This window comes from Callospermophilus lateralis, chromosome 4 (genome assembly GCF_048772815.1).
Source record: "Callospermophilus lateralis isolate mCalLat2 chromosome 4, mCalLat2.hap1, whole genome shotgun sequence".
Taxonomy (NCBI): domain Eukaryota; kingdom Metazoa; phylum Chordata; class Mammalia; order Rodentia; family Sciuridae; genus Callospermophilus; species Callospermophilus lateralis.
Genome location: NC_135308.1, coordinates 68,345,703 through 68,369,369, shown reverse-complemented (window position 1 = coordinate 68,369,369; position 23,667 = coordinate 68,345,703). Strand labels below are relative to the sequence as shown.

Genomic DNA, 23,667 nt, shown 5'->3' with positions numbered 1-23,667 from the left:
CACTTACCAGCCACTTGTCCCTGGCAAAGATCACCGTGTTGAGCATTGACTCATAGAATAGACAATAGCCCATCCACTCGCTGATGATGATGTCCACCTTCTCCACGGGCAGCTCCACCTCTTCCACTTTACCCTTAAATATGGTGATGACTGGAAAATAAAAACCCCAAGGCCACGCTTTGCGGGGACCCCACTGGGGAACCATGAGCTGCTCACTTCAGAGCACATCTCCAATTCTACCTTTAGGAAGTGACGTGCCTTGCTCTCGGCCAAGCTGATTTGTACTAAGATCATTGAACACTACTTGCACATTTGCCCCCTAAAAGGCTTTAAGCAGTTACAAGGGCTGGCGTGCCTCGACATCAGCTAGCTCTCCCGGCAACCCTATGACGTAAGCACGTAATTATTCTTCTCGTTTTTACAACAAAGGAAACTGAGGATTGTAGGTCAAACGGTGGCAGCGGAAACAGAGCCCAGGTCTGATATGATAGGACTGTAATCCTCCCATCAGTGTCCCCGCCCAGGGCCAGGTTACCATGACGTTCAAATGCAAAGAAACAAGGGATGCCTCCTCCATGCCCCTGTATCTATTCAGTCAGCATCCAACACCCCTGGGTGCCCTCAGTGTCTGAGAGGGAGGCAAATTGGTGTTTGGACAAGATCTGGATTCCACAGTCACAGAAACCTGGGGGTAAGTGCTGGGTCTTCTAATGGTTAGCTGACTGGCTTTACCCGTGTTATTTGACCTAACTTAATGCCAATTCCCCAGAGAACAATGGGGGAAAGTAAGGTCTACATAGAGGGACGTTGTATTGATTAAAGAAATGGCACATGGGAAGTGCCAGGCCCATTGTTGAGGTCAGCAGAAGGTAAAAATGATCTGACAGATTCCTTCTTGTTGATGAATGGATGGAGAGGGGACAGGGACCAAGCCCTGTTCTGAGTGGCCTCTGCTTATGAGTTACTTCCAAGACCTCAGGTCCCACTGTGATTGGTAAAACTTCTTAATTGGGTTTTTGATCAACTGACACAGACATACACATAATTTTGGAGACCTCTCTCTCTCTCTCTTTTATTTGTTGCCGCAAAGATCAGAGCAAAATCTACCTTAGATGCTGCTACTAAATTGACAGAGTGATGTCCTGGTTGGCTGGTTCCTTCTGAAATCCTCCATCAGCACCCGTCTCCCCACCGCCCCAAAGGCCATGCTGGGCCTGAGCTCTGAGGAGAGGAACCAGCGGGGGCCTGTACCAAATCAACCACAGCTGTCATCAATCTGAGTTTCATGAAAATTAACTTGGACACAAGGCTGTTCCTTGGTGAAGGGCACAGAGTCCAGTGGCTTCACTTGGTGTCCTCACTGGGGACAACGCAGGTGATGACGGAGGGCCCATTAGCAACCTCGAGTGCTGGTTCACTCCATGCCTTCTGGTGTTTGATCCGGGGTCATCAGGAAGACCCTCCTCTACAAGGAGCCAGAGACTGTACATGAGCGCTGGCCCTGACTCAGTCCTCTGTGACCTTTCTGGTTACTACTCACGAGTCCTTGCCAAAATTCTCCTTCTCTAGGGCCCTGAGACGCCAGGGCAGGGACTCAACCAAGACCAGGGCCCAAGATACACCAAGAGAATTCACAAGGGCACAAAAACAAGGATTTTTGAAAATCCAAACAGTGCCTAATTTATTTCTTATTCTTATACACCTGACCCACCTGCCTCATTACTGGCTTGCAAAGTCTGGCTTCTATAAGTTTTTGGTAAAAATTTTACAGTGTTTTAATGGCCATTCTCCTTCTCCTTCTTCTCACGTCTCCTGAAGGCTCTTCCCTGATGTCCAGGTGTCTAGGCTGCGGTGGGTCAGGCCCTCCCCTTGTGTTATATCATGGCCTCCCTATGACCAGGGACATGTCTCTTCTGTCCTCTGGAGTTCCATGGCCTCCAACTGGGGTGTTTAACACAAGGCTCCACCCATGAGGATTCAGTGGACTGGGCTCCATTAGGAGCTGTGAGACACAAATGGACAAGCATTTATAGACTAGTTCAGCAAAGAGGCGTATGTGGAATATTCTTGGGTGCTCCCCCACCCCCAGTGAGTGAACACTGCCCATATTCTCTGTGCTAGCCCTCTAGTCCATCAGCTGCTATATCCTGATCAGTATTGCTTATGACAGATAAATAGATAAGATGGCTTGATAAGCAGACAGGTGCTTTGCAACAGGAAGAAGAAACACCTCCCTTGGGTTCAGATGTGGACTGGAACACAGACTCTACTCCTACCCTTGTCCAGGTGCTTTTGTGCAGTGCTCAACCCGCACAACTTTATGCTGTCATCTTGAAGGCAACAATGTATGCTCTTGTTTCAACTGACAAATGAACCCTGGGGAATCACCACCTCTCCTTTGGGACCTCAGTTTCCTCAATAATAAAAAGAAAAGAGGGGAAACAAAGGAAGTAAGTTGTATCAGAAATCCTTTGCAGTTCCAAAACACTATGGTCCTTCAAATACGCACTGAGCACTCACATTCTGTAAGGCACTCTGTGAGGTGTCCTGGTAAGGGCAGCTGGCATTTATATAAAATGCCACCTGCAATATCCAGTTTAGTTCTAAGTTGCAACAATTCTTGGAGCCTATTTTTTTCTCAGAGGCCACATATTTCCTATGGACACAAACACAACTGCCTAGATGAATCGCGGATATTTATGAGGACTGTAGTCATCACTGTAACCACTTCAATCCCCAAATTCAATTTCCAATCTGCAAAATGATACCTCTTGTGGTAGAATTTGTGCCAATCTATTAGGGGCTGTGGACCAACAAACGGCATGAGGCTGGCTTGAAGAATTCTGTGGGGGCTCACAGCTCAGTTTTCCCTTCTCCACATCATGGTTTTTCAAGGGGGTCTAAGGTTCTGGGTAGCTTCAGGCTGCAGACACCCCTGCCCGATCTGGACCCCACATCAGCAAAACTGCACCAGCTCAAGGTTGCATTGAGGCCACTAACGGGGCTGCGTTCTTATTCCATAAGGATGGTGGAAAGTTTGTTCAACCACCTGTGACAGGACCCTGGCTCCTCAACTTCAGAATGATTAATCATAACTAAATGCACAGCAGGGAGCGATCAACTCCAAACTGGGAAGTTTCCCCCGTAGCAAATTAGACATCCAGAAATGTTATTTTAGTGTTATTTTTCTTCTCCTTTTGATTTGAGCAGTTATTTCATAAATGTAATCATTCTGATTAAAAGTAATTTTTATTACCTTTAATATTTGCTGAGAGCCATAGCCAAGTCCGAATGACACACAGCATTTTTGCCAGAATGGAGTGGTTGACAGGTCACACCAGCAAGCCATTGAGATGATAATGGTTATGTTAAGCTGTGTATTCAGTTGTATATTAGACCTCTGCTGTCTGCCTAGGCCTGCTACTTTGGAGTTCTTGCGGGATTCCCGGAGAGTTCCCATTGGTTGGGGAAGTGCGGGAGGAGGATTTCCAGAGGAGGGATTTCAGGTTGGTGGGTGTGTGGGGGGGTGGCGGGGGAGAAGGCCGTGTGCATGGCGTTCTGGGGAGTGCAGAGAATAAAGGAGTTCCTGTTTTGAATCTACAAGGCTGTGTGTCGGCTCGGTTATTTTGTGCCCAGCCAGACTGCGTCAAATATTAAAAATATTTTAAAAGAGATTAAAAACAACTGGAGCCGGGTGCAATAGAACATGTGTATAATCCCAGCTGCTTGGGAGGCTGAGGTAGGAGGATCACGAGTTCAAAGCCAGCCTCAACAAAAGCAAGACACTAAGCATTCAGTGTGACTCTATCTCTAAATAAAATACAAAATAGGACTGAGGATATGGCTCAGTGGTCAAGTACCCCTGAATTTAATGCCTGGTACCAAAAACCCCCCAAAAAACAAAAATTAAAAAACCTCATTGGGCCTGCACAACCTCATTTGAGCCTCCATCAAATTCAGATGGCCCTGCGGAGCCTGAAGTTAGTGATGTTCCCGTTTTAAATTCCTCACATCTGGGAGCAGATACTGTCCCACGTGCCTGAGGACAAGAAGGACACTATGAGCCAGTGACACTGGCAATGCCACCCTACTGCAGCAAGGCCCCTTCCTCAGAACTTCACCTGCTTGTCTATTTTGGGGACACCCACGCCTACTGCCATGCACCTTCTGAGGGCCTGACTCGCCTCCAGCCTAGGAGCTCCAGCTCCCGGCTGTCTATTCTAGGTTCCTATTTCCAGGATCTAACAGAGCACTCGACTCCCCGCAAGCATTCAAAACTCGTTACTGCATGAATGGATGAATGAATGAGCAATTTCAGAAGAGAGAGAGAGAGAGAGCGCATGCATTGGGTTAAGAAACAAAAGATCTTCCAACTCATCCTAATTATGATAGTAAAAAATTGCTATCATTTGAAAAGCAACATGCAGAGTGATTTCACATATATTATCTCAATCATCCTCCCAGGACTTGTGTGGCTGATTTTACTCATCCCTTTACCTGATGGAGTTCAGCAGAGTCAAACTTTGGATCCCAAACCCAGCCGGCTGTGTGGTCTTGTGCAAGGAACGCAGCCCCCCTGAGGTCCCTTCCCTTCGCCTGGTGGGTGAATGCAATATGTCTGACCTGTCTGCTACCTGGGATTGCTTAGAGAATAATGAAGGGATCATCCTCAAGCTTGGGAAGTTGAGAGAAAAGAAATCAGAGAAGGGAAAGGACTCAACGGTCCTTCTCCTGAACGCTGGTCAGGTTGGTTGGCAGGTGGAGGAGAGAGAAGCATCACCAGCAACCAGGGCGGGGACAGAACCCATCAATCTTCCCTGGCCTCAGCGCCTGCCCCAGCTCCCTGCCCTTGTTTTCTACAGGGCCCAGATGTGTGCATAAACCTCTCTCAAGTAGGTCAGAACCAGCCCAATCTGGAGCCTGTGGTGACAGGAGAAGAACATCAGTATCTTTATCTTCTACATCTAGGAGAACTTGGCATGTGTCCTGCAGCAAACAGACCCCATTACTAGAGTGACATGGGTGGCCCCGGGTGCCACGGACCTTCAATATAATAGGTACCACTATATGGTACCCAGATTCCTATTCATCCAAGAGCATAGAGCTTGATTCTGCCTTGTCCCCCCCAGTGCATGATCTGCCTCATTCTGTGTGCCAGCCTGCTCTGGCTCCCCAGAGAGAAGCTTAAGTCCTACTGGCTTCAGTCAGAGCCTTTTTCTGGCCAAAAGCCCCACCTGGCATCTCTCCTCCCTAAGCAGTGAATGTAAGCCATACTAGAACTCTTCCCCACCCCAAAACACCATCTACCACTTAGAACCCCTTGCCTGGCCCAGCCTGCCAGAGGAGAGTCTAGGCCTGGCTGGTGGGGGCAGGGAGGGGTACTGGAGGATCGGGTGAAATCAGTGGGCGTGTAAAAGACAACCAAGCTTCCCCTGGATTCAGGTACTCAAAAACTCACTCCCCGTCTCACTTTCACTCACTGGCTGTAGCAGAAGTTTACTAGGGACAGACAGAATTGTGCCCCACCTTAGGGAATTGATGAGGATGCTCTTCCACAGCTGTGGGTTCAGCATCTGCGAATTCAACCAAAATGAAATCAAAAATATTTTTTAAAAGTTGTTTCTTTACTGAACACAGACTTCCTCTTCTTGTCACCGTTGCCTAAGCAATACAGTAGCACAACTACTTACACACGTCTGCATTGTATTCAGAGTGATGAGTAAGGCAGAGAGGATTTCAAGTACCCAGGAGGATGTGCCTGGGCTACCTGCTCCTGGGCCGTTTGACACGAGGGACCCGGGCATCCTCAGATTCTGGTACCAGCAGGGCATGGTGACACACACTTTTAATTCCAGCAACTCATGGAGGCTGAGGCAGGGGGGTCACAAGTTCAGAGCCAGCCTCAGCAATTTAGCAAGGTCCTAAGCAACTTAGCAAGACCCTGTCTCTAAATAAAATATGTAAAGGGCTGGGGACGTGGCCCAGCGATTGAACACTCCTCTTCAGGAGGTTCTGAAACCCATTCCCTACTGACACAAGAGATGACTATACAGTTGTCCCTGTGTGTGAAACACTGTCCCCCTCTCAGCATGGACCTCTTCATCTTTCAGGTCTCTGCTTCAGCACCCTCTTCTCTGAAAATGGTCCCCTTCTTACCAGTGCTGTACTGGACGATGCTCACCATCAGCCCCAGAAGGAAGAAGGGGAGGGAGCAGAGTGGCCGGCAGCCCCGAATCAGAGCACCTGCTGACCCCCATCATGCAAAGACTTTCAGGCTAAGGACACCCCACCCGCGGCGTCACTCAGGCAGGGCTGAGAAGAGGGGCATGCACAGAACTGGCTCTTAAAGAAAGCAGTCCCTGGTCTTCTCCATCACTGCCGCGGGTTTCTAAGAACTTTCCCATTTTGTAATCCTGTGGTGATTTTGTCTGCTCACTCGCCTTCACGGCTATCTTCTCTGTGACTTTGGAAGCTTTGTGACAGCAAAAATTTTACTGTCCTCGTCACACTCCCTTGTGCCTGGCTCAGGGTCTGGCATGAGGGACAATAAAACCTAAAGGGATGAATCTGCGAAACTCACTTCTGAGATTATTAATGGGTTATTTCACCAGCGGTTAGGAAAAGAAGTACCAATGGCCGGTAGGCACGAGTACAAGTTCATTAAAAACACTTGTATGTGATTACTCTCGTTTCTTCTTTTGATAGGGTCATTAGTCAAGTTAATAAATGAAATAATAACAGCAACAGTAGCTAACGAACATTGGCTACTTGCTGCCCACCAGACACTGCTGTGGTGGGCTACAGGGTCTCAGCAACTGGCTCTTCAGATGACAGAAGCCTGATTTGTAGAAGCTTCTGATTTCTTGATAGCAAAGAATATTTAGAAATATTTACATTCCCACCATGATCAGTTTCAAGCCATTAAACTTCACCCATTCCACAAATTTACTGAAAATTTAGCAGTCAGATGCCCTAGATCGCCACCCTTTTACTGAAGCAAATATACAATTCTCACAACAACCCTGTGAAGTAGGAATCACAATTATTCCCATTTCACAGATGAGGAAACCAAGGCAGAAAAATCACAAGCTGAGTGTTCAGGAAGTCCTGTTCTAGGGCCAGCGCTTACAGGACACCAGGTGGAGACGGGAGCAGGACTTTGACGAGGCCTCTCCTCCACTGCATCCCACTGGAGAAGGCGGCAGATTGTCAGGGGGCTTCACATCTGGCTTCATGACTGCATTCCAAGGAGCTGGTGAAGAGCAGAACGTCAAGAAGCCTACAGGAGCCCCCACACTCGCCACAGGGCATCAACAAATGTGTAGATTTGAGGAGGGAGGGGTATGGGAGTCTTAGTAGTCTGTAACAAGGGACCAACTGTCTCCATGGGAAGTTTAGTATGAGTAAGAAACACAAAACTCCTGCGGCATCCAGAGGTAGGCTGGTTGATGGAGCCCAGCAGTAGTGTGTGAACCGGCCACAGGCTGTCGCTGGTCCCCAGCTAGAACAGGGTGGCACAGTGTTTTCTTCCACACTGCTGATGGGAACTGGAGCTGCGCTGTCGGAGGTACAGCGTGTGGCCCCTCCCCCCTGGCTGAACATCAGTCACTCTCAGAGGGTGGGGGGGACGCTGAAGCCCACCTGGCCCGAGGAGAAGGGAGCCCAATCAAACCCTCCCAAGCAAAGGGGGCAGGAAGTGGGCTGTGTAGCCTGCGTCTGTGGGAGAAGGGAGGCTCCTCACTCTGTGTGGCCCCAAAGGAAAGAAATAGAATGTTGGCAAGGTTACCAGGAAGCAAAGTCCACCTCCGTGGAAAAAAGTGCTTTCTGACAACCCCAGCTCCCCAGATGGCGGGTAGTGGGATCCCCATCAAGAGGACCAAGAGGGTCATCCCAGAATGGCACACTTGTGTAGCATGGAAGAAAACTGTAGGGAGACAGCATCGGGCATCATCTAGGTAAGGTTCCCAGTGCATGGCCAAGAATTACCAAGGTGGAGAACATCAGGCCTGAAATAATCTACAGCTGCTTTATTGAGCACCTATTATGGGGGAGGGCTTGTGTTAAGCACTTTGCCTATATTATCTATAACTCCAGTAACCCAGCAAGCTGTGCAATGGTGTATCTCCTCTCTGGGAAGCAAATGGAGGCTCTTTAAAGGCTTCGGAGGCCCCTATCTCCATTGTCACTGGGCTGCATCCTGCTACCCTCTGATCTCTTCCACCCGTGACACTTATGCTTGGAACACGCACAAAGGGAAGAGAAAGGAGGGGTATTTTGTCTTCCTTTAGTTTTCTGAGAAGCAAACGGGTGAGAGTGTTTGCATGTGGAATTATGAAAATCCTCTCAATCTGCTCTCCAGTGTCAACTCTCACGAGCGACCCAGGATTCCCAAGCACCTGGACAGTACAGTGGCTTCCTCGTCACAGAGGAAATGGTGGTGGTCAGATGCTCCAGTCAAAGAGGAGTCACTGCCGTGTGTGAGGGCCAGGTGGGGAGTGAGGTGCGTGAAGGCTGCGTGTCTGCTGCAGGTGGCTTCCTGTAGGTGTGTCTCCATGTGAATCAATCAATCCCAAGTCGCTGCGTGGGGAGGACAGGGAGAGAGACGGATCGCTTCTGGGAGGCAGGTATTTTGTGCCCCCTGTTGTTATTTACGTCTCCACCCCCACACTCCCGAGATCTGCACATTTGGCCATGGCGACGTTTCAAAGCATTTCCATGGAAGCATCCGGGCACTCGAGCTGTCCCCTTTGAGTCCCCACGCCAAGGCTGAGTGAGCTCATGCAGCTGACCAGGCCCCGGGTGGCTCTGACAACTCCCCCCACCTGTTGCAACCTCTAAGAAATAGACAATTTGGCATTACGGAGTCCCCTTGGCTGGGAGTCCCCTCCTTGGGACAGTGTGTGGGAGGGGGAGGAATAGGGACGAGGCATGGAGAGGCTCTTCTCTTAGGGACAATGGTTTAGCCTTCTTGGGTCTTTGCCTCAGTGGCACAGAATCAAGTCTGAGCTACCAAATCAGAGCATGAAACGATTCCACCCTAGAGACACTCAGTGGAGCTCAAGGGCTGGATGTCCAGCTGCCCTGGGAAAGGTGGGGGTGCAGATGCCATGCCACAGCTCCGGACGGTGAAGCTTGAGTGGGGAGAGGGTGGCCCAGCTGGGCACATCAGAGCCCAAGAGGGTGGAGAAGGAGCCCTGGGGAGGACTGGTCCAGTGCAGAAGAGTGGAGGCCCAGGGCAAGGAGGCCTCTGTGCAGGAGGAGGCCCACTTGAGAAGGCTTCACAGGGAACTGGCAGGAGGTGGCGGCAGCTACAGGAGATTGGTCATACATGGCAGGGACTGGTTGGATAAGTGAGCATGCAAATAATGGGAGGCTGGGGAAAACTAGAGTAAGTCCTGTGGCCCTGGGTGAAAAGCGGAGGTGTCCCAGGAGCTCAGGCTTGTCAATAGATATAGACAAATAAGTGCTGTATAGAGGGGCACACACACTCCCTGGCTTTCCGCGGTCAAGCAGCCTGGAAACATCAGGACCCTAAAGCCAGTGGGTGTACCTCGCCCCAGATCCTCATTTCTAAACGCAGTGCCTGGGATCAAGGGGAAACCGCGGATCTGAAAACAGAAGCATGACAACCTGAACGAGCCTGGACGATCTGCTGCCAGAGAGTAAGAAAACTTGCAAAAAGGGAATGAAGTGCGTGGAAAAGACAGAAGCCAGCTTGAAGGGTGCCCAGGGACCCAACTGGGAGCAGCCTGAGTATCCAAGTAAGAAGTGATAACAAGCCTAACCCAGTAAATTAAACGAGGAGTCCATGGGAGATGAATTAACACATAATGAAAAAAAAATAAGTAGCTGGATGGGCGAATGCATATTGCACACAAGGTGAATATTTGACCAAGTGCGGGGGCACACGCCTGTACTCCCAGAGACTTGGGAGGCTGAGGCAGGAGGATCATGAGTTCAAAGTCAGCCTCAGCAACAGTGAGGCGCTTAGCAACTCAGTGAGACCCTGTCTCTGAATAAGATGCAAAATAGGGCTGGGGATGTGGCTCTGTGGTCGAGTGCCCCTGAGTTCAATCCCCAGTACTAATAAATAAATAAATAAATAGATAGATAAATAAGTAAATAAATACATAATTAAATAAAAGATGAATATTTGATGAGGAATGACATTGTTCCTAGCTGGGATCTGTGATGTCCCCCAAAGTCCCATGGGTTGAAGGCTTGACTCCAGCTGCTGGTGCTATTGAGAGGTGGTGGAGAATTTAGGAGGAGGGGTCTGCATGGAAAAAATAGGTCCTACGGGTGAGTCCCTGAAAGGTAGGTCTTGTTCTGGCTCCTTCCTCTCTCTCTGCTTCCTGGCCCTCAGCAGGTTCACAGCTTTGGCCGACCACACTCCCCACCGTGACCTACCTCACCACTAGGGCCAAAACAGTGACCATGGGCTGAAATCTCTGAAACTGTGAAGCAAAATAGATCTTTCCTCCTTTTGAGTTGCTTATGTCAGGTATTTCGTTACAGTGACGTAAAGCTGACTAGCACAGAGATGTTAATATGATTTCAAAGCACCTTCCCCAGGAAATCTTACTAATCTTAAAGGGGAACAGGGCAACTCTGCCACAGAGAAGCCTGGTAGACATGGCATTACCAAGTGGTCAAAGCAGATGCTCTCAGTAACAGGAGAAGCCAAGTGACATGTAACGAGAACGCGGCATCTTGTCTGGGATGCGTCTGCCCGAGATGCATCACCTGAACCCCTTCATGGGGACAGGCCACGCTCGATCCTGCCCAGAGTCCTGTAACTTCTGCTGGGTTCTTTTCCTCTGAACTTGGTGCTTTGGTCTGAGTGTGTCTCTGAAAAGTTCATGTGTTGGAACCTTAATTCCTCCGTGTGGCAGTGTTGAGAGGTGGGGCCTAGAGGGAGGTGTCTGGGTCATGGCCCTGGAGCCCCAGTGAATGGATTCATGTCTTTTCAAGGGAGGGGTTAGTTAGTACCAGAGCAGGTTGTTGTGACCCTTGGCTTTCTCTTGTTTTCTCTCTCATCCTGTGACCTTGCTTCTGTACACACCTGCTTTCTCTTCCACTTTCCACAATGAGCTGAAGAACCAAGAAGCCCACACCAGATACAAATGCCCAATCTTTAACTTCCTGGCCTCCAGAATTGTGAATCAAAGTCAACCTTTTTCCTTTGTAAATTGTCAGTCTTAGGTATTGTATTGTAGCAATAGAAAACAGACTAAGGCACTTGGTCAGCCTGGTGCCTTCCTGTTAGTCAAATTTGAGTTTAAATGTGATCCCGTCAGAAAGCATCTAACCTGAAGTAACCACCGGGTCCCTTTCTATCCTATCACTACTTGAAGCACACAGAGGAGCACTTATCACCCCCTAGTATTTTTCTTTGCTGATTTGTTTAGCATCTGTAATTCCACGTTCCACTGGAACACAGAATCCATGAGGTAGTTTTATTCCCAACTCTGTCCACAGAGCCTGGCTCACAGTGATACACACAGAAGTTGGTTGAATGAATCATACTACTGTCCCTTCAAGGGGTCTAGGCAAGTGGGTTAAACAGCAAACAAGTGGTAGGGCTGAGGCCACATGGGAATAGGTCAGTCCATAACCGTGTGTGGAGGCAAGAGAACCACTGGACCTGGCATCTCTGGTCAGACCCATAGGGACATCTGGGCAGCAGACACCCCACCATCTGGGCAGCAGACCCATAGGGACATCTGGGAGCAGGAGGTTTGGTGCCCAGCAGGGAGCCTGGTCATGGAGCTGGGATGCCTCAGCACAGAGGGGGAAGGCAGGCTTTATAGGGACTCAGCAAAACCTATAGGCAAGACTTCAAGGCCTGGGCTCCCTCGGGAGCTTCCTGCCATGGCCTCCCGTTCCAGCCTCTTCCCCAGGCCTACGGACCGGCCCTCAACCTTGCCCTCGCTCAGGAGTGTCCTTCCCTCCCAGCCTCATCCTCTCCACCCCTGGAACTCCACGTGGGCTCTTTCTTGTGCACGTGTCCCTCCCAGGCCTGCTGCTCCCAGTGGATTTGGGCCCACTGACCAGAAACGGCAGCTCGCCCTGCTCAGGGGCCCCGACAGGTCTGAGATGAGCCCCGAGACAGGGGCCGGGAATGTCGCAGTCCCTGGGCGGGGAGCGAGAGGAGGAAGGGGAGGGAGGGGTGCACTTTTCTTCATAATCAGACTCCAGCTTGGAGAAGGTCCCCGGAGCAGCATGGTTGCCTGGTCTGCCAGGATGGCCGGGGCAGGTGATGGGCAGAGGCAGGCCCGGGGATCGTGAGGAGAGGAGGAGGGAGAGGAAGACTGCCATTCTGCGGAGCTCAGCAAGGTCAGTGAAGCAGAGGCAGGATGGTCAGGGATCCAGCCATGGGTGGGGCCTGCTGAGAGCTGACCCTCGGCTGGCATGGTAAGGCGGGAACCTGAGACCCAGGGTCGCCGTCCTGTTGTCAGGGGCCTCAGCGAGGGTCTCCACTACCTCAGGCCAGGAGCTCTGGACTCTCCCCTAGGATGTCAGTCTGTGACCCCCAAGCAAGAAAGCGCAAGCCCCCTCCCCACTCCATCCATGGGAAAGTACTCGGAGGTGGCCTTACTGTTGTCCAGGTGGTTGGCCTTAATGATCTTCTCCGAGTAGTCAGAAATACTGGAGCACTCGATCTAGACAGGGCACAGAACAAAGGAGCAGCAGGTCAAGAAGAGTCACAGCACGTCTGCTGCAGCCTGGATCTGGGAAGCCCCCAAAGCCCCTGTGTGAAAGGCTGTCCTCAGCCTGTGGCACTATTGGGAGGGGGTGTCACCTTTAGGAGGCGGGGCCTAGTGGGAGGAAGTTAGGTGACTGAGTGCATGGTCTGGAAGGGGATACTGGGACCCGAGCCCTTTTTTCTTTTTCTCTCTTTGATTCTCAGTTTCCATGAGGGGAACAGCTTTGCTCTACCACATACTCCAACCACAATGCTCTGCCTCACCACAGGCCCAGAGCAATGGAGCCAGACAGCCAGAGACTGAAATATCTGAAACCATAAGTCAATAAACCTTTCCTCCTTAACAGTTGTTTATGTCAGGTATTTTGTCACAGTGACAGAAAACTGACTCATACAACATCCAATACCAGCTTAATGAATGGAGAAGTTTCAGGTCTACAGAGGTGTGGTGACTTGCCCACAGCTGCACAATAAATAATGGCAGAATAAATTAGGGACAGAATTTGTGCCCTCTCAAGTCCAGTGTCCTTCCACTAAATTGGATTGTCTTCATCAGGTGTTAACACCTGGCTGCAGCCCATGATAAAGGACCTGATCTTTGTTCTGGAGATTTAAGAAGAACTGGTGACCCTCACCTCCTGGCTAGAGGAGAATAGGAAGAGGTAACACAGCCACTGATCTCCCAGGGAGGTGTTGGCCAGAGTTGCCACAAACCTTCCTCTACATTCCCCACATTAAACCCTCCCAAGGTGAACCATGCACATTTCTGACCACGTGGGAAATGCCAGGTCAGGACTTTAGGACTGGTCTTAAGATGCTCCCCTACCTCACTACACACGTTCGCTTCAACCCTTGCTATAGTTGGGATAGTTACTAAAAGGCTTTTTTGCCTGTCTGTGGAAGGTCATAGAACCTTTAGGAGGTGGGGCCTAGGGGGAGGAAGTGAGGTCAATGGGGACATGCCCTTGAAGGAGATATTAGAACCCAGGTCTTTGTTCATTTCACTCCTGACCATGAGGTAAGGCCTTTCTCTTGCCATATGATGTGCTGCCTCATCACAAGTCCAAAAGCAATGGAGCCAACTAACAATGGGCTGAAACCTAAAAAATTGTAAACCAAAACAAACCTTTTTTAAGTTGATTATTGGGAGTATTTTGTGACAGTAATGAAAGCTGACTCATGCAACCCTTCTGCAGACTCCACTTTTGAAAGGATTTATTTCTTTTAATCTGGAAGTCCTTTCTAGGATCCTTAAGCCTCCTAAGTGAAGGGTCAACATATTTGAGAGATGAATGGGTCATTAGCTCACAGCAGGACCTTGTGGGAATAGTTGGAGATCAAGCCCCAGGCCTAGGATGTGCTATCAGAGATTTCTGGGAAACAGATGGGCATCTGTCAAGAGCTGCCCCTACCTCCCTAGCTGGCTCTCCCACAGGGCTATCCTATGCCAAGGCCCTGGGCTTGACCCATCTCAGACTGCCCTAGGGCCTCACGAAGGGACCATTCTCTTCAGAAGTCATTGCAGAGAGCCACCGAGGGAGTTTCTGACAATCAGTGTCTGCCTTTGGGGCTGGAAATGGGTCTGGTCACTATTAGAGAAGCAGCTGAGCAGGCAGACCCTAGCCCAAGCTCAGGTCCAGGAGGCCCTCCCCGCTCCTGGGCTGCCCAGCTCTTGGCCCTCGGGTCTCACGATCCTCAGAACCATGCCTCTGTCCTCCTCTTCTCCCTGCTTGCCTCCATCCCCCCATCCCCATGAGGTTACTGAGGTGAACGTTGGAAACACAGGCTCCTGGCCAAGGAGCTGGTCTCCCATCGGGCCTCCACCTCCTTCTACCTGGGCCTCTCTGGCCTTGAGACAAGGTGCAGCCCGTCTCAGGTGGTCCTGTGAGGACAAGGTGGGTTCAAGTGTGAAACTCCAGCACCAGCTGCCCACGGCTTCCTGGACACGCTAGGCCACTCTGTCCCCGGCCCTGTCATCTTCCTCCACTCTTAATGGCCCTGCCTTCCCATCCTCCTCTCACACTTTCTCCTTCTTTTTCTTCCTCCTTATTTTCTGATCCTGCTGTTTCTCTGGCTCCTCACATCTCTCTGGTCCTCTCTGCTCTTCATTTCCCTCCGTGTCTCTTTCTCTGCCTCTGTCTCCACTTCCTGTGGCTCACAGTGGTCTCTCCTCCCTTCTCCATGCTCCACCCTGGCCACCATCTCCCCCCCGGGGAGGGGCCTGGGAGAGAAGAGCCTGTGAAATGAGCCATCCGGAAAGAAGCCCGGCCAGGCGGGTGGCGGGCTGCCTATGAGAGCCGCTGAGGCTGTGCCAAGTCCCCACAGCTGGGAGCTCTTGACAGCTCCTTGGCTGGAGCCCCTGTGACTCAGGAGCCAGGGACGGCGCTGCCTTTCCCAGCACTGTCCCGTCCCCTACCTAGGCCTGGGCCCTGGGAGAGAAAGCAGGCAGGGATCACCAGATGACCCCAAGGGCACCTCGAAGGCACGTGACATTTCTGCGGGTTGAATCTGTGCCCTGCTGGGGGCCTCTGTCCTGGTGTCGGGAAGCCTGATGGGGAGAGGTCACAGCTGTGATGATGATGGTGACTATGACAATGATGACGATGATGATGACGATGATGACGATGACGATGACGACAGGTGACAATGTGCCTCCTGGGCATCACGTGGGCCCCTCCCCTCAGCACAGGTCTCAGCTGAACTTTCACAGCTGTTCCTGTTCAAGGCTGCATCCGAGGTACCCCGAGGAAAGCCTGGGCTCCCAGAAGACCTACAGCCACTGTCCCAGGGGCATGAGAGAGGAAGGAGCACTGTCCTGTTGGAGGCTCAGGGGCCAGCCTCGGGGACCGGGGTGCCCAAGGGGACTTGGGGGCTCTGGTGGACCCAGGAGCCTGGAGCTCCTGAGGGCAGGCTCCAGTGGCCCAGCACAGCTAGAAACACGCTCCTGTGCACTATTCCAGGCCCCAGGGCCTTGCCACGTGCCCGCTGGAGTTCACTAGGGGTCAGCCTCTGTTTTCCAGCCCTGGACCCTCAGCCGTATTCCATCGAGGGCTGGCAGCTCAGAGCTCTTTCCCAGTTCTTTCCAGCTCCGACTCTCCCTGCCCTTCCCTGTCCTGGCTGCGTGGCCACATCCTGGGAGCCAGGGGAGGCTTCCCAGAGCAGCCTCCCTCTCCAGCCAGAGGCCTGCAGCGCCAAAGCAGATTTAAAGGGACCAACTTGCTCCTTAAAGATAGAGGAAGGAGATTGCCTGCCCTCTGCTAGCCCCCACCCCCAGCCATGACAACAAGCCCTGAGCTCTGGCCATCGGCCTGGCACCCTCTGAGCACTTCCACGTTTGAGGCTCACCACAGCCTACGGGCAAGGTTCTGCCGACCTGCCATTCTACAGACAAGACGGAGACGTAAAATGTCCAGGTCACACACGTGATGGGTGGAAGTGCAGAGGGTCTGACCAGAGCTCACGTCTAACCCGCGAGGGCAGAACTCAGTTCTGGAAGTTAAGGATGACCTCAGAAAGGCCCAAAAATCAGGAGAGCCAAAGCCCTTCACAAATGTCACCAGTCGCCAGGGCAAAAGGTTGGGGCCATGCCTGGTGACAGGGAGCCTGCCCACCCCGAGAGCCACGCTTGGTTTTCTCTACTCCTCGGGAGCAAGCCTGCCCCTCCAGGAGGGATGGGGGCAGGCGCGGGCAGGGCCAGCTCCGGGAAACCGAAGCGGTGGGGAGGGCAGGGCGCGCTCACCCCGAACACCTTCCTGGCCCCGGCCTTGGCGGCGAACATGGAGAGGATCCCAGTTCCACTGCCCACGTCCAGCACCACCTTGTCCTTGAACACGTGCTTGTTGTGGTACATGGAGTTCCGGTAAGTGAGCGTCCGCACCTCGTCCTTCAGCATCTCCTGTGGTGGAAGGGAAGGTCAAGGTCAAGGCAAGGTCAAGACAGTCAAGGTACCAGGGGGACAGCAGGGCCATGCACCCCTGGACCACCCCAGAAAGTGCTTCCAGAATCTCAGTATCACTGGGCACAGCCACAGAAAACTAGGGTGGGGCAGCTGGGCCAGAGACTCCCTGCATTGTTCCAAACTACCCAGAAAACTAACTTGGTGCCATCAGAAGAGAAGCTCAGGTCCGAGCTTTAGAAAGTTCTATTTTACCAAAGAACACAGGGAGCAATGACTCCAACTCAATGTGAGAGATTTAGGTTAGATCCGAAGCAGAATTTTCTGCTATGGCAAAAGAATTGTCATTGAACAGGGTTTTTTTTTTCCTTAATATTTTTAAAATTATACATGGACAGAATATCTTTATTTTGTTTATTTATTTCTTTGTGATGCTGAGGATCGAACCCAGTGCTTCACATGTGTGAGGCAAGTGCTCTGCCACTGAGCCACAGCCCCAACTCCTGAACAGGTTATTAAAGACTTTTTTTTTTTTAATGTGTATGTACTTTCATTTCTTTGGCTTGTTTGTTTTTGAGAATGGAAGACATGCTCCTCTCTCCAGAAGAAGGTGCTTGGTAAAAACTGGAACCTGATAAACTGTGAAAACTGTCTGTTGCCCAATGAGAACATGATGGATCTGTGTATGGTAAGGCAGGGGCCTCTGGCCATTCAGATCACGGACAGATGCTTTCAGCTAACTCACACCAACAGTGTTGGGTTATTTTTTTTCTCCACAGAAATCAACATTATCGATACAATTTGGATACAATAAAAAGCTCAGATTTTAAGAGTGGCCATGCATCACTTTATGCTTTCTGAGGAGTGTGTGGCCAGGTGACTTCCTCGCTGTATGAACATCATACAAGCTTGGACGTGGCCAGGCTGCGATCTAATGGCCACAGCCCTCCATGGGGTCCCGGGTGCCTGCAACACCCTGGTGTAGCACATGACTGAAGTGGCCAGTGTGAGGATTTTGACCCGTATGCACCGGCACCACGACCATAGGCAAGATCCGCAATATTTCCTTTACCCTGGAAGGTGCCTTGCTCCCCAGCGGCGCCCGTTCCTGCCCGAGTCCACACGACCAATATTCTGATTTCAGTCCCCAGGCTTTCTCCTGCCTGTTCCAGGCCTTTGTGCAGATCGAACCGGCTGGCATGCGCCTTTTTGTGTCTGGCTTCTTTGCTCCACGTAAAGCTTCGAGATTCATTGGTTCGCGTGGCTTCGCGTGGCTTCGCGTATCCATGTTGTAGTTTTTGTTGTTGACTAGCACGTCATGGCACGAGCACCACCAATGTTTTTGTCTGCTCCCTTGTTCATGCATGTCTGGATTGTTTCCAGTATTGTTTGTTTGTTTGTTAATCATAAATAAAGCTGCCATAATCATCCTTGTGTAAGGATCTTGGAGGATGCACATTCCTATTTGCTTTGGGTAAATACCTAGAACTGAATTTTCTGCATCTTAAGGTGGGTGCACGTTTAATTTCATAAGAAATTGCCAAATCTTTTCCCAAAAGAGTTGTACCATTTTACGCCACCATCAGCAACGTCTGAGAGTCCAAGTCGTTTCTCATCCCAGCAAATTAGTACGATTAGTCTTTTTAGTTCTAACCATTTTTAATTCTAGCCCCTGAACGGGTGTCTCTCTGTAGTTTTAACTGCAATTCCTCAATGGCTATTTGTTTTGTAGGTCATGTGCTCGGTGGCTATTTGTTTTAGTCAGCTTTCTTCACTACTGTGAAGAAAGACCCAACCAAAACAACTGTAGAGAAGGAAAAGTTTATTTGGAGGCTTACAGTTTCAGAGGTCGCTCAATCCATAGACAGCGGCTCCATTCCTCAGGGCTCGAGATGAGGCAGGAACAACATGGCAAAGAGTGTGGCAGAAGGAAGCAGCTCACATGATGATCGGGGAGCAGAGAGACTCCACTCTACAAATATACACCCCATAGCCACACCCCAATTCCCACCTCCTCCAGCCACCACTCAGCTAATCCCACTGAGAACTAATACACTGATTAGGTTAGGTTATAACCCAGTCATTCATCCTCCAAACTTTTTTGCATTGTCTCACCCTTGACCTTTTGGGGGACACCACATCTAAGCCACAACACTTCATATTTACCTTGTGTGTGTGTGTGTGTGTGTGTGTGTGTGTGTGACATGTCAATTCAAGCCCTTTGACATTTTTTCCCTTGCGCTGTTTGTCTTGTTTTTACTGAATTATAGGAGTGGACATACTCTAGAAATAAGTTATTTTTTAAATGTATCCTTTTTACCTATACATGATAGTAGAGTGTATTTTGACATATTATTACATACATGGAGTATAATTTCCCATTCTTGTGGTTGAACATGATGTGGAGTTTCACGGGTTGTGTATTCATATATGAACAGAGGAAAGTTATGTCTGATTCATTCCACTGTCTTTCCTATACTCATCTCCCCTCCCTTCCCTGCATTCTCCTTTGTCTAATCCAATAAACTTCTGTTCTTCCCTCCCCACTTCTTATTGTGTGTTAGCGTCCATATATCAGACAGAACATTCAGCCTTTGATTTTTAGGGATTGGCTTATTTCACTTAGCATGATAGTCTCTAGCTCCAACCATTTACTGGCAAATGCCATCATTTCATTCTTTATGGTTGAGTAATATTTCATTGTGTATATATGCCATATTTGTTTATCCATTCATCTGTTGAAGGGCACCTAGGTTGGTTCCATAGCTTAGCTATTGTGAATTGAGCTGCTATAAACATTGATATGGCTATATCACTATAATATGATGATTTTAAACCCTTTGGGTATATGCTGAGAAGTTGGGTAACTAGGTCAAATAGTGGGTCCATTCCAAGTTTTCTGAGGAGTGTCCATACTGTTTTTAAGAGTGTTGCACCAATTTGCAGTCCCTCCAGCAGTGTATGAGTGTGCCTTTTCCTCCACATCCTACCCAACACTTATTATTGCTTGTATTCTTGATAATTGCCATTCTGACTGGAGTGAGATGGAATCTCAGTGTAGTTTCAATTTGCATTTCTCTCATTGCAGGAGAGGTTGAACTTTTTTTTCATATATTAATAGAAACAAGTTCTTTTTGCCAGCTATATAAAATATTTTGAATATCTTCTCCCAATCTGTGGTTGGCCTTTCTCTTCTCAACAATATCTATTGAGCCAGTCTTAAATGTTGATAAAGGCTGATTTCTCAGGCTTTTTCTTTCTTTCATTATCAGTGCTTTTTCTTTCCTATTGAATTTATCCCAAGGTCACAAAGATAGTCTATAATTTCTTCCAGAGGTTTTGTGGTTACATTCAGGTCTTTGATTCATGTCAGGTTTACTTCTGTTAGTGGGTAAGGTGGGGTGTGAGCCCATGTTTTGTCTTATAAATAAATGTTCCAAGCGCCACCGACTGCATAGGCTGTCATCCCCCCACACCTCGAATGACCTTGTCACCTCTGTCAAGATCAACTGCCTTTACACAGCTGGCTTTCAGATATTTAATCCGCTCCACTGATACACCAATTCCACACCAACTTGACAAGTTGATATTAATTTTGAAATAAAGTAGTGGAAGTCTTCCAATTTAGCTCTTATTTTACAAGATCATTTTGGTTTTTTTCTAGGTCCTTTGCACTTCTGTATGAATTTTAGAATCTGCTTATTAATTCATGCAGAGCAATCTCCTGGGGTTGATTGAGTTACAGTGACTCTGTAGGTAAATCTGGGGAGAATTGTTATCTTAGCACAACTGAGTTTTACAAGCCAAGAGCATGATACAGTTCTCCATTCATTTAGGTCTTCTTTAATTTCTCTCTAAAATGATTTATAGATTTCAGTGCAGAGATCTTGCATTTATTTCCTCCATTCAATTGATTCTTAACTGTTTGATAGTCATGCCTAAGGCCTCTCAAAAGTACCCGATTCCAGGGGCTAGTGTATATGTGACCTTGTATCTCACAGCCTCGCCCACACCACGTGGTAGGATTTTTATTTGTTTTCTAGATTTCTTTATTTTTTTATGTAGAAATTTTTTGTTGCTTATAAATAAAACTAATTTTCCTCCTATCTGTTTGCCCTTTGTTTTTTGTTCTTTCCTCTTGCCTTATTATTGCACTCACAATAAAACACTGATCAGAATTGCCAAGGATAGACATCCTTCCTTCATTCCAATATGTAACATGTCACCAGCATGTAAAATTTTAGCTGTAGGCTTTCCATGAATTTTTTTTTAATCAGACTGAAGATGTTCCCGTCTCTGTTTAACTGGTTGAAAGCTTTGATCATGAATCGGTATTTAATTCTGTCATATACCTTTTCTACATTTTTTGAGATGGTGCATGACTTTCCTCCTTTGTTCTGTTAATGTGTAACTCCATAGACTGGTTTTGAATGTCATGCTGCATCAGCCTTTTTAAATATTACTAGATTTTCTTTACCAACATTTTGCCACAAATATTTGTATCTGTGTTTATGAGAATGTTAATCTGAAATTTCTTTCTACCCTCCCTGCTAAGCTCTGCTGGGTGCACCTCGTATGTTAGAAAGGATCCTCTTCTCAACACTTTTCACAAACATTTGTGTAAGATGCGTATTTTTTTTTCCTTTAACTATTTGATATTACTCGCTAGTAAACCATAGGGTCAGGAGTCTGAGGCAGGAGGATCACAAGTTTAAGGCCAGCCTCAGCAACTTAGCAAGACCCTAAGCAATTTAGTGAGACCCTGACTCCAAATAAAAAATAAATAAAAAGGGCTGGGGATGTGGCTTAGTGGTTAAGCATCTCTGGTCTCAATCCCTGGTACCAAAAAAAAAAAAAAAAAAAAAAAAAAGGAGCCTGGGGTTTTTTTGGGGGAAGTTTTCAATTATTAATTTAATTTGTTTCATTAGTGAAGGGTTATTTTAGCTTTCTATGTACTTTGTATCAGTTTTGACAAGGTTATTTTTCCAACGAACTTATCCATTTCATTCAAGATATCAAATATATGGGCAGACCAATAATTCTCTCATTGCCTGCTGAGTGTCAGAACAACTACAAAGATGTCCTTGCCTCTATTTGTGATTCTATAACTTGTGTTTTCTCTGGGATTTTTTTCTTGATCACTTGAGGTGGGTGTTATCAGTTTTTTCAGTCTGTTCAAAAACTAGCTTTTGGTTTTGTTGGTTTTCTCTCTGGGTTGATTTCTATTCCATTGACTTTAGCTCCCATATTTATAATTTCCTTTCCTAAACTTATTTAGGTTTTATTTGTTCTTTTTTCTCTAGTTTTATAAGGCAGAAGCTTTGATCATTGATTTTACACCTTGTTTCTTGTTTTCTAACATAAACATTCAAAGCTATGAGTTACCCTCTAAATGTTGCTTTATCTGCATCCCACAACTTTGGATATGCTGTGTTTTCACTATCCTTTAGTTTGGAATATTTTCTCGTTTCTCTTTGTTTTCTTCTCTTAACCATGACCCTAAGCAAGAAGAGTGCTGCTTGATTTCCAATTATCTGGAGATTTTCTGGATAAATACTACGTTTGGTTTCTAATATATTTTTAACAAAAACATGTTTGATTTTATTTATTTGTTTGTTTATTTATTTATTTAATTTTTGAAATTTGTAGATCTCTTTTTTTGGTAACCATTTTTGGAATTTGAATGTCCCCAAAATGCCCGTATGTTAAAGGCTCCCTCCCTGCCACGGTGCCATTGGAAGTGATGGAACCTTTAGGAGGTGCGGCCTAGTAGAAGGAATTTAGGTCACTAGAAAAATGTCCTTGAAGGGGATATTGTGTCCCTGTCGCTTCCTGATTCTCTCTTTGCTCCCCAGCTGACATGAGGTGAGCAGTTTTGGTCTGCCATGTGCTCACTGCTATGACGTTCTCCCTTGCCATAGGCCCAAAAGCAATAGGCCCACGGACCACAAAATGAACTCTCCAAAACTGTAAACTAAATCAAAACTTTTCTGTTTTTAAGTTCATTGTCTCAGGTATTTTGTCACAGTGCTAGAAAGCTGACTAACACATCAGCACATGATCTATCTTAGTGAATATTTCCATGTATGTGAAAAGTACGTGTCTTTCATAGTTTGGGATGTAATGCTCTATAAATTACAATTAGTTCAAACTGTTTGTAACATTCAGTTTTCTACATCTTATTCATTTGTGTGTGTGTGTGTGTGTGTGTGTGTATTTTTGTTATAAACTACAATGAGAAATGTCTTAAAAGTATTTGACTGATTGATTGGATATTTGCCTTTTTCTCTCTTTAGTTCTGCAGGTCTTGCTCCATTTGTGTTTTTTGGATCTCTGTAATCATATGTTATGATGATTACACACACGTCACCTTGGCTAGGCTGAATCGCATTTCCCAGAATCTCTTTCTCTTATGTTTCCAGTTAGGGTGGATTGCAAGGGAGATTCTTATGAGATATGGAAAGTGAAAAGAAGGCATGAGGACTAGCCACTGCTTCTCTGCTACCTGGGATTGATCTCTGTGATATTAGTAGAAGTAGAACAAGTTTAGTTACATTGAGTTTTCTTCTGTTTTAAAAGACTTTAAACCTCTCTGTCTCAGAAATCTCTGAGATCCAGTACCATCAAACAGCTGGACAATATCTCCAGGACTAGGCTCGGAGCATGGTAGATGCTCAGTAAACACAAAGTCTGTACGGCATATGGTAAAATGCCAGAACCAGAATCCCTGCATTTCCATCATACCTCCACTGCTACTGAGCTCTACTGACCCAGTCCATGGCTTAGCCTTAATTTTCTCATCTGGAAAATTGGATCATCGGGGCTGGAGTTGTGGCTCAGTGGCAGAGTGCCTGCCTCACACACGTGAGGCACTGGGTTCAATCTTCAACACCACATAAAAATAAGTAAATATAATAAAGATATTTTTAAAAAATTCAAATAATAAAAGAATCAATACAATAAAAAAAAAGAAAATTGGGTCATAATAGCACTTACTCTATAGGGCTATTGGGTTGACTGAATAAATACAGTAAGTTTCACAAAAGTGAAACCCAAACAGGTC

General features: G+C 47.8%; 1 protein-coding gene across 1 annotated transcript in view; it reads right to left on the bottom strand.

Moving 5' to 3' along the window:
- The window catches only part of Prmt8 (protein arginine methyltransferase 8), an 86,258-nt gene that overhangs the window by 24,094 nt on the left and 38,497 nt on the right, over positions 1 to 23,667 (bottom strand). Inside the window, exons 3-5 of the mRNA XM_076852552.1 lie at positions 16,449 to 16,604; positions 12,602 to 12,665; positions 8 to 150 (exon numbers count right to left, since the gene is read on the bottom strand). Coding sequence (XP_076708667.1) covers positions 8 to 150; positions 12,602 to 12,665; positions 16,449 to 16,604 — 363 coding nt within the window. The remainder of the gene's footprint in view (positions 1 to 7; positions 151 to 12,601; positions 12,666 to 16,448; positions 16,605 to 23,667) is intronic.